Source organism: Mchenga conophoros, linkage group LG9 (genome assembly GCF_057382185.1).
Source record: "Mchenga conophoros isolate Kocher_MC1m ecotype Shallow Benthic linkage group LG9, M_conophoros_male_GT1.1, whole genome shotgun sequence".
Lineage (NCBI taxonomy): Eukaryota > Metazoa > Chordata > Actinopteri > Cichliformes > Cichlidae > Mchenga > Mchenga conophoros.
Window position 1 is genome coordinate 6,237,574 of NC_140534.1, and position 14,460 is coordinate 6,252,033.

The following is a 14,460-nucleotide window of genomic DNA, read 5'->3' on the forward strand; positions in this document are numbered from 1 at the left end:
TCTCTGAAATATTTTTAAAAATGCAGACTATACATAGATTAATTTAAATAAAGTACAGTTGTGGTCAAAAGTTTACATACACTTGTAAAGAATATAATATGGCTCTCTTGAGTGTCTCGTTATTTCTAAAACTCTGATTTTTCTCTGATAGAGTGATTGGAAAAGACTCAAAGTTTGGTTCTTTTATGACTTTTGACCACAACTCTATATGTATACCTGTTTAGATGTATTCTCTTCTTCTGTGTCAGATGCGTTTGTCCTACTCCACATGTAGTAGCTGGCTTAGCAGAAATTGGGACCTAAGCTTTAGTATCATTAGTAACAAATTAAATTCCCATTAGGGTTGTTACCGTGTCCAAACAGACCTCATTCTATGCTCTCTTACGCTGTTATTTCATCCCTCAATAGATGCATTTAACCACAACAGTCTAAACAGTTTTCAGTCCTTTGTCTCATATTTGTTCTGGAAACTGGTTGATCCATAAAAGTCACCCTGTACAGCCGCCTATGTCTGCTTATCCATCAAGCTCCCAAAGGCATATTGAAATGACCAATGCAGTCATATTCCATCTGGCCGAAGATGTGTATCGAATGGCTTCAGGAAAATGGTAAACATATTCAACAAAAGATATGTTATTGCCTAGTGCAATCAATTTTACCTAAAGTTCCAAAAATTGCACTTCTGGACTTGAGCTCTTTGAATAAACACTGGTCCTTCGTTGTTACGTTAAACAGATTAATTTTAAATATATATATGTAAAGATTGTTTTACATAATTGTAGCACAGAGTAAAGTAGTACAATGTTGATTTCATTTTTGTGTTAAGTTTTGGTACATTTTTGAATTTTTTTCTAAGAGAGCCACTGAATTTGGGTGAATAAAGATGAGCAGTTTTATTTTGATGCAAATATTTGAACTCTAATGTGGTACAATGATAGGATGCCACTTTGCAACAAGTCCAGTCCTGAAATCAGTCAGAGCTTCAAAACTTCAAAGTGAAAGAAATTTAAAAGCAGCAGAAATAAAGGTTATACCCATTGCTTTCTGTAGAACAGAACACTTACAGAGTAGTCACAGTATGTCTGTAGCAGAAGTAGTATAGGTGAATGTAAAGTCAGTACTGTCACCAAACACTTTTTCATGGAAAAAGAAGTTGCTGAACAAGTTTCTAAGTTTGTCGGATTAAAGAAAACCGACATATTTGTAATAAATGCTGCTAAGAGTGAAGGGGTGAGCTCATATATATTTTTCATTTTAGAAAAAGATGTATTCAAATATCCAAATTAACCTGCAAAATGTATAAATATGAATAGATGCACATTTTTATGTAGTTCTATTTCATTTCATTCCTAATTTTGTAAATTCCACATTTTGTACATGTGAGGAATTTAGTAGAAATGGGCCCATGCCCAATCTGGTTAAAAACTGATGAGTGTAGGGTAGCAGAAGATATCCACTATGATTGTGTAACGAAGGTAAAAGATTTGTTACTTATTTAATTTATGGTTATTAAAGTAGTACTCACATGCACTACATATCTGTCAGAAGACTGGTGGGTCAGCAGGAAATGTAACTAATGATAAAGGCAAAGAACTTTTCCACCATTGGCTAAAAACCTTAGTTGTTTCTCATGAATCTTAGTTAGGAACTTTCTACTCCTTTCCTCTGCCTTTAGTCCCTCTCTGCATTTCCCTTTTCTTATTTTCACTGCAGCTCCTCCTTTCTACAAACATTACTTGACTGTAAATGATACTACGTAATTGCTCGGCAACTCTGTTGAAGATGAGGAGGCTGCAAGAGGAACGCCTCCATCAGATCAATGGCCTTTGGCCTTCATGCACATTTATCATACACGCATATATTCACATAGATATTTTTAACTTTTTAACACACACACACGTACGAAAAAGAAAATCAAATACCAACTTTTATTCTCTTTGCACACGCAGACACACATACAGAACTTTGCTGTGATTAATTAAGCCGTGTGGAATAGCAGAACTCTATAAAGACATCATCAGGAAACTGAATCCATTCGCCTCTTTTCTTCTGATTTTAATTGGCCCTAACAGTTCATCACTGGAGCTATACATGAAAACACACGCACGCACACACAGAAATACACACACTTAAAATAAATAGGAAATCTTTATCTTGACCTCTAGCTAGAACTGTTTTGCTCTTGATTGCTTGCATTGGTCATGTGCCTTTACAACTGGTTTAATATCTGGTTCCAGCCTGCTCAGCACAAGAGCAAGAGAGATAGGAAAGGAATAGGTGGGAGCTGAGACTACATGTCTGCCGCTTGTATTTACATGTCATAGATTTTAATATTTAAAAAAAAAAAAAAACAACGGGAAGAAGTTCTTGTAACTCTGCAAATATCAGATGGCATAGTAATAAGAATGATATAGGGGTAACAATCTAAAACGACAAGCAAATGAATGTAGGGGCATGGGACACAACATGTGTATCCATTGTGCAAACACTGTCCCCAAGACATTATAGGTTGCACAGTGTCGCAAAAGAATTGAAAGAATGAATCCATCCATTTTCTTCGCTTATGGCAGGGATAGCTCAGTAGGTAGCGCTGTGGCCCCATGATCGGAAGGTCAGGGGTTTGAATCCACTGAACGGCTACCCTCAGGTACCCCTGAGCAAGGTACCGTTCCTACATACTGCTCCCCAGGCGCCCAGTGGCTGCCCACTGCTTCACTGAGTGAATGGTTAAATGCAGAGAGGGATTTCCCCACAGAGATCAATAAAGTAGACATTATTTACATTATTATTATTTATTTATCCTGATCCGGGTTGCGGGGCCAGCAGCATAAGCAGAGAAGCCAAGAAATCCCCTCTTCCCAGCCATCTCCTCTAGCCTTTCCAGAGGAACACCAAGGAGTTCGTAGGCCAGCGGAGAGATTTAATCTCTCCAGTGTGTGCTGGGTCTGCCCCCGTACTCATCCCTGATCTGGAGTGGGCACGCCACCCTTTTCCGGCTGAGGACCATGGCCTCAGACTTGGAGGTGCTGATTCTCATTCCCACCACTTTACACTCAGCTGCGAATGCCTCCAGTGCGAACTGTAGGCCGTCACCTGATGAAGCCAACAGAGCCACATCATCTGTGAAAAGCAGAGATGAGATTCTCAGACCACCCAAGTGGAAGCCTTCCACCACTTGGCTACACCTAGAAATTCTCTCCATGAAAATTATGAACAGAATCGCTGACAAAATTCCTTTTAATGGAATTGAACTACAGTGGTCCCTCGTTGTTACGTTCTAAAAATAACCCGCGATAGGTGAAATCCGTAAAGTAGCCAACTACAAACTTTATACACTTTTCTCAGACAGGCATGAATGTTTTCACATTTTTCTCTCTTGCTTAAACGCTTTCAAAGTTCAAACCTTCGTAGAAAAATAAGTCCAGTATTATAGATTGAAACCAAAGGCACCCGCAGTTGCCTTTGATGGTGCAAAACATTTAATCGACATTGTTGTATTTGTTGGGGAGAAAACTTACAAACATACAGTACAGCACTTCAGAGTCAAACTGCTAGCGATCGAAGATTTATGTAAATTTGACAAGCTTGAACACATTCTGTACCGTACAAGACCGCAGCACGAGGTTGATTGATAATCGTCTACAGCCGATCAGGACGCAGAAAACAATGCGCTGTAGAAAACAAAAAACATGTAAAATTGCACACAAAAAATCAGCGAAACAGCGAGGCCGCGAAAGGTGAACCGCGTTATAGCGAGGGACCACTGTACTAGTTGAGCACTTTGCTCTCAGATTGCAGTCTTACTTGTGAATTTGTTTTCTTTATAAAAGTTGAATGGGAGGCAGAGCCTTCAGCTGTCATGCCCCTGTCCTGTGGAACCATGTCCCAGTTTGTTTTGATGTATGCGCAATCATCCAGGTACGGAAATCCCCCCCCAAAAAGTTGATTCCCTTCATCTGAACGTAGCATTTTCAGTGGGAGAAATGTTATGCCACTCATTTCTTCAATAATTAATGAAGAAACTCACATCACAGGCTATTGATTGACAGTGGTGTTCATTTCAGTCATTGTGCAAATGTCTTCTCTATAAGGTTGGCGAAACCTGCAGTCAGCTGAGAATCAATCAGCTGACTGAAGATGCTACGTCCAGATGAACAGAATCAACTTTTTGGGGGCATGTCCCAGTTTGAATTTGTGAGACAGTCTTTCTGTCTGATTTGAAGATTAGGTATTAAACCTCACCAACATGGGTTTAGGAATGGATCAGGTGAACTTAAACCATTGTATAGTTATGCTGCAAGGTAGCGATAGCCAGCTCTGCATCCCTGTTTTTGTTTCCTCTCTCTCTGCCATCTGCATCACTTGCTGTTCCAGACAATAACCCACAAAGCACCCAGTTGGGTAGGATACTGTCAGTCCAATCCCAAGTCAGGGTTCAGGCTGATGTGTATTAGTTCGACGACTGTATGTGATCAGCGCGTTAGGTGCACAGTAGTTGGGGACGCTGTGCTGCTGCATACATCTGTATGTGCTGCTATCTTGTTTCCATCAAGATTGCAGCAATAAATGCTTAATTTACTGCTGGGCTGCATATGAGAGAATTTACTTTTAAAAACCGTTAAAATGTGAAAGTTGTCTTTGAGCTTCCTGGGAGTTTCCAGGTTCAGGACAGAGAAAATAAAAGGGCCAAAACATAAAAGAGATTACGCCCATGGCCTTCATCCCACACTAAAACACGATCTGAAAGAACTGTGATGACAGGGAATAAATGCACAAAATTAAATTACACATGCAGAATGCAGAATTAATTTTGACCATTTTTTTGTAATAAAACAAATATCGCATCACTCCACACAGGATGAACAGCAGCATTGTCAAATGCAAATTAGCAAATGACTTGTACTAGTTGCTGTTGTCTGCTGTGTTTCAGGTATCATACACACACCACAGCATGTATGCTACACTATGTGGAGAATTTTAACTGTGATCTCACCATTTTGTGAGGACTGCAGTTCCCCTCAGTGTGATTGTCACTTCAGATGTCTGCTAGTCTGTGTGATCCTTAGACATGTAGAGAAGTCATGACCCCTGCAGGTCCACATGGATATGGAGGTAGAACTGAAGAAGGTTCTGCAACCTCCACGTGGTGGAGATGTTATTTAGTATCTGTGATAGTGACAGTAAAAATTAAAGCTGTTCTGAGTTTGTGCTACACTCTGCATAGCATAAAATGTAGTAAAAATAAATAAATAAAAAAGTGTTGCTATATTTAGCAAAGGCAAACTGCATATCAAAAAAGATAATCAGAACAGATTATCTAGCATGTTAATTTTGGTTGGTGTAGTTAGATATTTGGTTTCTGATTGTCAAGTATTGTTAATAAACTTATAGACCATTTAAACACTCTTCATTTTAGAACAAGCACAGATTACCTTTATATAGGTTTTTTTTCCTATAGGTTAAATCTTCATTAATAAATCCTACACATTTTTGTATTATCATGCTAATTGGTGTGCCTTAATAGTAAGTTTTTATTCCAGTTGCAGAAAACGCAGATCAGTCTTTGTGGCTGTTTTCTGTCGTTTTTGGTTTTGTTTTTATATGTAGATTTTAGATCATTTTCTGGCTGCTACAGGATATTCAGCAGTAGCAGCATGCTTGATGCTGACAACCTCAAGACATGCGATGGACTTTTTTTGTTATTATTTTTGCATGATTCAAAACAATACAGTAAAGTGATTTGCATTTGAAATTGTATTTTATTTAATGGCATGGATAATGCTTTTCAGATATGCATCAGAGGGAAGCATTATTAAAGTAATTAGCGTTAATTAATTGCATTTAATACTGTCAGGGTGGGTGTGCCAGTAGCGCCATGAAAATTAGATTAACTGTTTGTTCTAATATGACAGCATATTTGGAGCAATGCACATTTTTATTTGAGGTGGTATCTCATTGGCAGTATTGTCACTACAGCCGCTCACACTACTTCTATTTAACTTAACATAGGTGTGACTTAAAATTGAAATTAAAAAGCATTAATGAACTGGATCCTAGCATCAATAAGGCTGCATTATTATTCTGTCTTAACACTCATTTAATTTTTCCTTTATGACATACTGATCATTTCTCTCTACTCCCGCTCCCCCTCTTCCATTTTATCCATGAGCCTCTCATCCATCAATGCTTGGTACCCATAATTATGCGAATACTGCTTGTTTTGACAACACCAAGTGTGCTGCATTGGCTGTCCACATATTGACTTAATGAATAATCACTTTTGTTGAAAGGAGCATATTCAATCAGTTACCACAGTCCTGAGCTCTTTCAAGCAGCTCTATTGTGTTCATTACAATAGCTGTTTCCACTTTCTTTTTTCACATACTGACAAAATTGTAATCATCTTTGTAAAGGATTTAGATCTTTTTAAAACATTATACAATTTAATTTTATGAAATAGATACACACCTTTTTTTACATTAAGACATAAAAGCACAAAACTTAAAATCAGTTTAGAAGAGACATCTATTTGAGATAACACAACTAGGTGTGAATGTGCGAGTGAGTGTGAATGGTTGTCTGTCCCTATGTGTTAGCTCTGCGACAGACTGGCGACCTGTCCAGGGTGTACCCCGCCTTTCACCCTATGACAGCTGGGATAGGCTCCAGCGCCCCCCGCGACCCTGAAAAGGATAAGCGGAAGCGAATGGATGGATGGATGGACAAAAATATTCACGTTTTCTTAATTGTTATGAAATATTAATAGTTCTTCTGATCTCCTGACTTATTAACATTATTGCAATGCTTAAGAGCAAAGGAGGCCTATTAACAGCACCTTTCCACACCAGTTAGAGGTCGTCCTATGTTGGGGGTATGGGCAAATCAATTACTCAAAGAGCCTTACAAAACAACATTACAAAAGACAACCAAGATATTCGTCCCAGTGATGAGTGAAATGAAAGTGTATTTGATGGACCGGCAACCTGTCCAGCCTGCACCTAGCTTCTTACCCAGTCTCTCCCTGACCCTGATGGGTGGGGGGTGGGGGTACCATCAGATGCAGATGGGCAGCTAAAGAATTGCCTGAATTACTACACTATTTTAAAATAGTAGCCTTTGTACTTCATTTTCCTTTTTGGCCATAACGATAAACTCTGTCAACAACCACGTCAAAGTGTACCATACCTTTCTCCAACTAAGAGCTTGGATAGCCTAAAGCCGCCCACATCGAACAAGTGGTTAAGAGGATTGATGGACAGACAAAGTAGCAATTAGAGTGGTTAACAAGGAAATTTTGTTGATGTTACTATAAAACGTCTTCTTTTTTAATGATGTCCAATTGATTTCACATTGCCAGTGTAAACCCGAGGTATTTTGGTATACTTTTATTCTGCGCTCCTAAGTAGTATCTGTAACCTGCATCAACACCTATCACCAGTTTAGAATCAGTAGTTAACCAAAGCATGCTATCGAACTATGGAAGGAAGCCAGGGCACACATTGGAAACACAGATCAGAGATTTACATCCGGAACCTTCTTTCTGTGATGCAGCAGCACTAAGTATTATCCCATAGTTCACCTTGTTTCCACTGAAAGGTAGAACTATGTCCACAATTCCATGAATTCTGTTAAAGCAACAAAATCGTTATTGCTTTAATCCCCATGCTTTTGACTTGATGACCTTGACCTTTTGAGCTGTTGGTCACAACATATATTTGTTTTTTGTTTTTTTGCCATATAAATGAAGAGTCATGAAACTTTGAGATCACGCCTCATATTTGGTCATAATCCAGAGAGTATACACAATATATAGCTGTGTTTACAGACTAGATTACAATTATTAAAGGATCATAGAGGGATTAGAATTCATCCTGAGGTTAACATGAGTGGACCATGTTTAACAGTAATCCATCCTGTTGATGTTGACATAATTCAGCCTGGACAAAACTGAGGACCAATAGTGAGACAGTACCATCCCTAGAGCTCTGTTTACATGGTAAAAACTGTCAACTGCCCCTATGCCTGGCTGATTCCAGACACTCCCAGGAGGTTCCTGGCACCTGCCCCTGCCCCATTGTCTCCTCTGGGATGGCCCTAGTGGGCAAAAGCTCTGCAAAGCACAAGGATCCTACTTTGTCTCAACTTGTCTCTCTGTCTGATATGTATCCCTGCAGACCCTAAATGGTGATGTGGTTTCTCCAAACAGACAGGCTTTTTAAAGTAGGGAAATGTTAAATAGGTATCTCTTTAGCCTTACACTGCACTTTATTGATCAAAAATACTCTCACTCACAACTGTGTGCGTCTGAGATACTTAAGGGTAAATATACTGACCTTCCAATTGGTGAGCAACTCACTCCTTTTGAGCTGTTGCTGCACATGGCTAAAACCCAGCTGGTTTTGTAATACTACATCTAGCTAGAGAGTTGCTGTTGTACTGTTTCCAAACGTAAATGGGTTTTGCGTGAGTTAAGGCAAAATGCCCATGGAAAGCAAACACTGATGTTAAAATGAAAAAGAGTTGCCTACTGCTATTCCTCCACTGGGTGTATCTCTGTCTGTCCCACTCCTCTCTGTTCTGGCCTGTGTGTCTCTCTGCTCTGGGCTACAGTTGCTTTGATGGGCAGCATGGGAGGGGGTTGGCATATTTAATTCCCAGATGAGAGGTTTGACATGGGATGGAGGCAGGGTGAAGAAAACGAGACACTTCAATCATAGACTGACAGTTTTCACTATTGTGGATTTGTGTACGCACATTCTTAGGGTGTGTATGTGTGTGCGTGTGCATGTGCAGCATTAGCTGTAGAAATTCAGTGACATGCTTAAGCTTTTCTAGTATCTTCAGTGTCTTGTTTTGAAAGCGATGTTTTGAAGTATGTATTTTAGTTTTCTGCGTGCATTGTCTTTTTAGGGCCATAAATAACAGCTATCTGTTCTAGCAATCTGTTCTTAAAAAATATAATAATAATAATAATTATAATAATGATGGGGCCCTTGCACCCCAGGGTTCAGGGCTTTATGTACCCATTCACATGGGTGTCAATTAGAAAATGTATGCGTGACACCTAATTTAAAATTTTATGATTTGAATTTTTAAAATTTGCTGTGGTGCACTACAACAAAAGCTACACAATTTAGCATGGCTGAGGTCTGTAGTTCAGCCTGACCAAATTTAAAGTTGAACCCTTTAAAGTTGAACTTTAAAGGGTTCACCACTAGATCACTTCACCACTAGATCAGTAGATTGCAGCCTAGTGAGAGGAAAAACAGTGTAATCAACATTGTACCACTATGCCCCACAATGGCTGCAGCCACCAGGTTTCCATTACTGTTTGGATCCTCCTGGAGTTTTTCCCCTATCCGTAGAAAGCTGTTTACTCACTGTTTACCTCAGCTATCAATGCCGGGTGAGAAGCACCAAGTTCTGTTTAGGCTATAAGACTTCTGACCGATGACAGCAATATTGTGATATCAATACAATGATAGAAAATTGCTCCCAGCATGACCTGGAAACACCTTCAAACACACCATTCCTGTTCTTCAAATTAAGTCTTGCCACAAGAACTCTGTATTGCTTGGTAGACCACAATAAATTGCTTGTTGGCACAATACCAGCCTTAATTTAGCTGAAATTCTGAATGTTATCTAATAACCAAATAAAAATGGTGAAATTTAGCTTTGATGACTTCCTAGTCCCAGTCTTGTTACATTCTTGCGTGCAGGTATTCCCCCATGCTCCATTTCTATGTAATCTGATTTTAGAAACATTAACTTTGTGGTTAATTTACAAGTTTTGTATCAGGACTTATGGTGAGGCCATATTACAGAAGACCATGGGTGGGCCCTTAATGTCTATTGACATGGTCCCTGGGATGATTAACGGACAAAAACAGTGGATAGCGGTGCCTAGCCCATTAAGCTTGATCTTAAATCATTCACAGAGAACTTTGGCTAAAAGAGGATTACAAATGTCCGTTATTTAACTATGATTATTCTAGGTAATTTCTTGTGGTGTGAGTTTTTAATTAGTATTCAGGGATTTGTATTTAAAATGACTTGCATTTATACGTATAGAAGGAAATCATGGGTGGCTCCTTTTAAATGTTCAGGTCATCTGCTTTCATAACCGCATCTCAGTGTATGCAAGCAAACACTTCAGCATTGACCCTCCAGTTTATGAAGTTTGAATGCCTACAGTCACCCCGTCCACGGACCACTCAAGAGAAAAGCCTGACAGTTGCATAGACTCATCTCATTCAAACCAAACTAACAAATGAAGGGATCTCTGTATGTCTGTCTGACATCTGTCTAGCCTATCTGTGTAGCCTATCACTACAACCGTTCATTCAATTCTATTCAGACTTCAAAGGTGTGTTACTAAAGACGAAAGAAGTGTGTGGATATTGCGCTCCTCTGTGACCTCATTAAAATCTCAGCAGTTTGGAAGTTTTTATATAAACCTCAGATGACGGTGACATCTCCCTTTGTCGATGCCAACAAAGGACAGTATAAATAATGGCTATTGCAGAAACTGTTGGGAAATGCGATCTGATAGTGAGACAAGCTCTTATAGATACACAATTTATGTTTCTGCTGTCTAAAAATGGCATTTGGCCATATTTGTAACACATTATTGTTTTATTACGCTTTTTCTGGTATATCCATGCATGATAGAAATTGTTCACTTTTGGAAACACATTATTGTTAAAATATATTTTGTACTAAATGTACTAATTCAATTTAGAGATACAAAACAGTTTAAAAGAAACCAGATTTATGTGCACTACACTGTACATCGCTTTAATTGTTTATCCAAAATAACAACAGCTAAGGAAAGAAACTGTTGTCTTGATATCAATCGCAGAGAGAACACTGTGACTTTGGTGGCACTTTGACCTGGTGCATCTAGAAATTCCATTACATCCCATAAGTCACTCCAGGTCCTCTTAACTAAAGCTATTCATCTATTTGGCAGTGTTGAAATGCACATGTGTGCAAGGTTGCCTTGGGTCAGGAGATACAAGTAGAAGAGCATTAGATACCAGTTGGCTGGAAAAGGGAGAAATTTACTGAGGCATCGTAACAGCTACAGCTGGAATAAAACAACTGACACCAGATAAAGGAAAATAGAAATAGTTGATATTTAGCATAGGACAGTTACTAGTTGGAATACTAACGCATTTTTAAGAAGTCCTTTGCATAATTCATTTTTCCACAAAGGGATATACTCATTATGTACACCCTTCACCCCAATTTCCATGCCCCATACCCGATTCAATTGTACATGGTTCCCTAATCTAAGCATTGTCTAATCATAGAAGAGGATAAAGGGTGAATTCCTTGTCTCATTTCAGAAGGAATGAGGCAATGAACAGTTTATACTCTTACCTGAAACAATGTCTAAACACAGATAATTGAATAATTACAACATTTTTGTTTGGCTGTAGCTTTATAGCCATTGCTGGCCTGTGTGCACATGATTATCTCTGCTGTTGAAGGCAGAATTTCAACCCTGGATTCCTTTTCCTACTTGTACTGTTATTTACAATAAAATATAACCATGGTTGCCACAGAGCCAAGCTCATCTGTAACCGGAAGGTTGCCGGTTCGATTCCCCTGCTCTCTGTCCTGGTTGTTGTGTCCTTGGGCTAGACACTTTACCCTACCCCCTACTGGTGTTGGCAGCGATATGGCAGCCTCTATCATTATTATTATATTTTGAATACTATTTAAAATGTTAAGCCTAGAAGAGAGAAAAACAACACGTTTATCTGTGGAAACATCCTGCAGTGAGGAGCAGAGAACTCTTTTCCAGTCCGATGAGCTCTCTTGCTTCTGTGCAAAGATGAGACCCATGGGACGGCAAAGGTGGCAGTGGGGTGAGAGGAGCATGTATGTGGTGGTGTGTGTAACTTACACTAAAAGGTATACTGTAATAATATGGACAATCAATACTGAACACAACAACTGTGTGTTCACTGTTGATGATTTTCTTGATTTTCGTGTTACACTTAAATTGTCGGGCTGGGTGTGGTTCAGATCTACCACTCAGGCAATTTGTTGTTTGACCCCTGACCCCTCCTCTTTATGTATCAAAGTATCCTTAGGCAAGATACTGAACCCTGAGTTTCCCCGATCCATCTGTCAGAGTATGAGAGATGAGATGAGATGGCCTTTATTTGTCAGTTGCAGGTCTTTTGCAGGTCCTAACCCTAGAGTATGTTTGAATGTTAGATAAAAAGGCTTAAAAGGTACAGATAAATGCACCACCTGAATGTTTGTATGATTGGGTGAATCTCAAATTCAGTAGAAAGGCAGTATATCAGTACGAGTTTTCATACCTTTTCTTTTGTGCATACCCCTCTCGTGTTTGTAAGCAAAGACTTTAAAACACACAGGTTATTAGGGTTCTTGGCAGAGAGAGTACTTGTATCTCATGTGAATTAGTTAAAATTAATTCAGTTCACCATATCACTGGATATTTCCACTGATCCACTCATAGCTTGTTTTTGGCCTTGCTAAAAAGGGTGTAACGGCCGTACATCTATTTTAGTTTGCTTCATCATTTCCCCTTTTTTATAAGTAAACATCCACCTGTGTCTGGAGACTTGTTTTACACCATGTAGCATTTTGAGAAGTCATTTTCACAGAGCTTTCATAGTACAGATGTCTTTGAGTTATTGCTCAGCTTAGTCAAATTATCTCTAATTGTATTTGTAGGAAGACAAGGCTACTTTTTAATGGAAGTTAATTCACAAGTCCTAGTGATGCATAAAAAATTTCCTTGTACCTGTAATTTATTCTGACTCATGTGTAACAGAGCACTATCCGGGGCCAGTAAAATTCACATTTTTTGGTTGAGTTTTACATGATCTTTTCTGAAAAACATTTGTGCAGTTTTTTGTATGTAATCATAAACATGTATGTTGATATTGAATGTGTCTTCCTTCCTCTTTTCCTCTCCTCAGTCTTTATGGCAGACACATGCAGGCCAACCCAGAACCACCCAAAAAGAACAACGATAAGAGTAAGAAAATCAGCCGCAAACCACTGGCTGCCAAAAACAAGTGAAGAAGAAATAAGAGGATGGAAAATCAACACTTATTTAGCAGCCAGATTCACTGCATGTGCCTTTTGTGCTCCTTTTTTGTTAAAACCCTGTATTGCAGTTAAATATATGAAGAGTGTTTCTGCCTACAATGTGTCATTTGGGCTTGTTAACTCTCAGAGTCTCTGTATTTATGATTTGTTACTTACAGGAACTTGACATGTTACAATTGATAAAGATTGCAAAAAAGCGCAAATTGATTTAAGTACAAAACAAATTACTGTAATGTTATCTTTTAGGAAAAAAGGATTTTCTATATACCAAAGGAAAAAACTGAATTAGGATGATTCTACTTTTGTGTGAAAAGAGCTTTTAGGTATTTCAGAAACATTGTTAGGAGAGTTCAGATACACATGTTCTGTTACTTTCAAACTTTCCTATTTAATTATTATAATCTAGCGTAATATTATGGTGCATATAAAAAAAATGCATTAACAGCTTATTTAGATGTTGTCATACATTTCGATACATTTGTTTTTATTCGTGCCTAAACTACGGAAACCGGTTAAGCCATTGTCAGTATATCTATCATGTTGCCTGTTGTTTACCAATGCCTTGTAATGAAGCATCAATTTTTTTTCTGTAGCCATCTTCATCTTTGGAAAAATTACACAACCTGCAAAGGAGATCTAACTATGAAACTGAGAGACACTGCAATCATGCATGCCAGCCCAAAATCACCCCCTGATTTATCATGCTTTTTACAGTATTAGGGACCATAATGTACAAAATTAACACCATGTTATAAGACTTGAAATTAACAATTATTAGTGTTAAAGGAAATGTTGGCTGAGGATATCTATCAAGTGATCAGAATGATCATGTTTATGATCTGGCTGCAATCTGAGGACCTGATGTCCATTAGAAGGAATACAGATTTAAGGTATACACTAGCTTTAGCCTTGGAATTATCGTCCGTCCACCTATGGTGAAATCTGCCATTAACTGTATTCATTCCACTAATGAGAAGAATTTCAAATGAACATGAAATATTATGTTTGAATCCCTCTGTGCTTTCCGTTTCACGTTTTCTCTCACATTCTGTTTTTCAATGCCAAATATTTCACGATCTTTCTGAATGTGTGAATGTAATCCATGTTAAGCTTTTATGCCAGTTCAAAACATGCTGGTCATTAATTGTACTCACTGCATTTCAGCATTTGCAAATAAAAAAGGGTACTTTTGTATTTTTCATTTTAGATTTGAGTACTCTACTTCCTACAAAATACAGTGGAGGTGCAGATTTCTTTGCATGTATTTCTTTCTAGAAACAGCAACGGCAATTGAGATAAAGGAAACCAGCTGAAAAAGAATCAGTGTTTTTGATGCAAAAGTAAAATCTTTTTGCCTGTC

At 38.5% G+C, this 14,460-nt stretch overlaps 1 protein-coding gene across 1 annotated transcript in view; it reads left to right on the top strand.

Moving 5' to 3' along the window:
- The window catches only part of rsu1 (Ras suppressor protein 1), a 39,586-nt gene extending 25,126 nt beyond the window's left edge, over positions 1-14,460 (top strand). Inside the window, exon 9 of the mRNA XM_085286230.1 lies at positions 12,968-14,460. Within this exon, the coding sequence (XP_085142356.1) occupies positions 12,968-13,070 (103 nt within the window). The 3' untranslated portion in view covers positions 13,071-14,460. The remainder of the gene's footprint in view (positions 1-12,967) is intronic.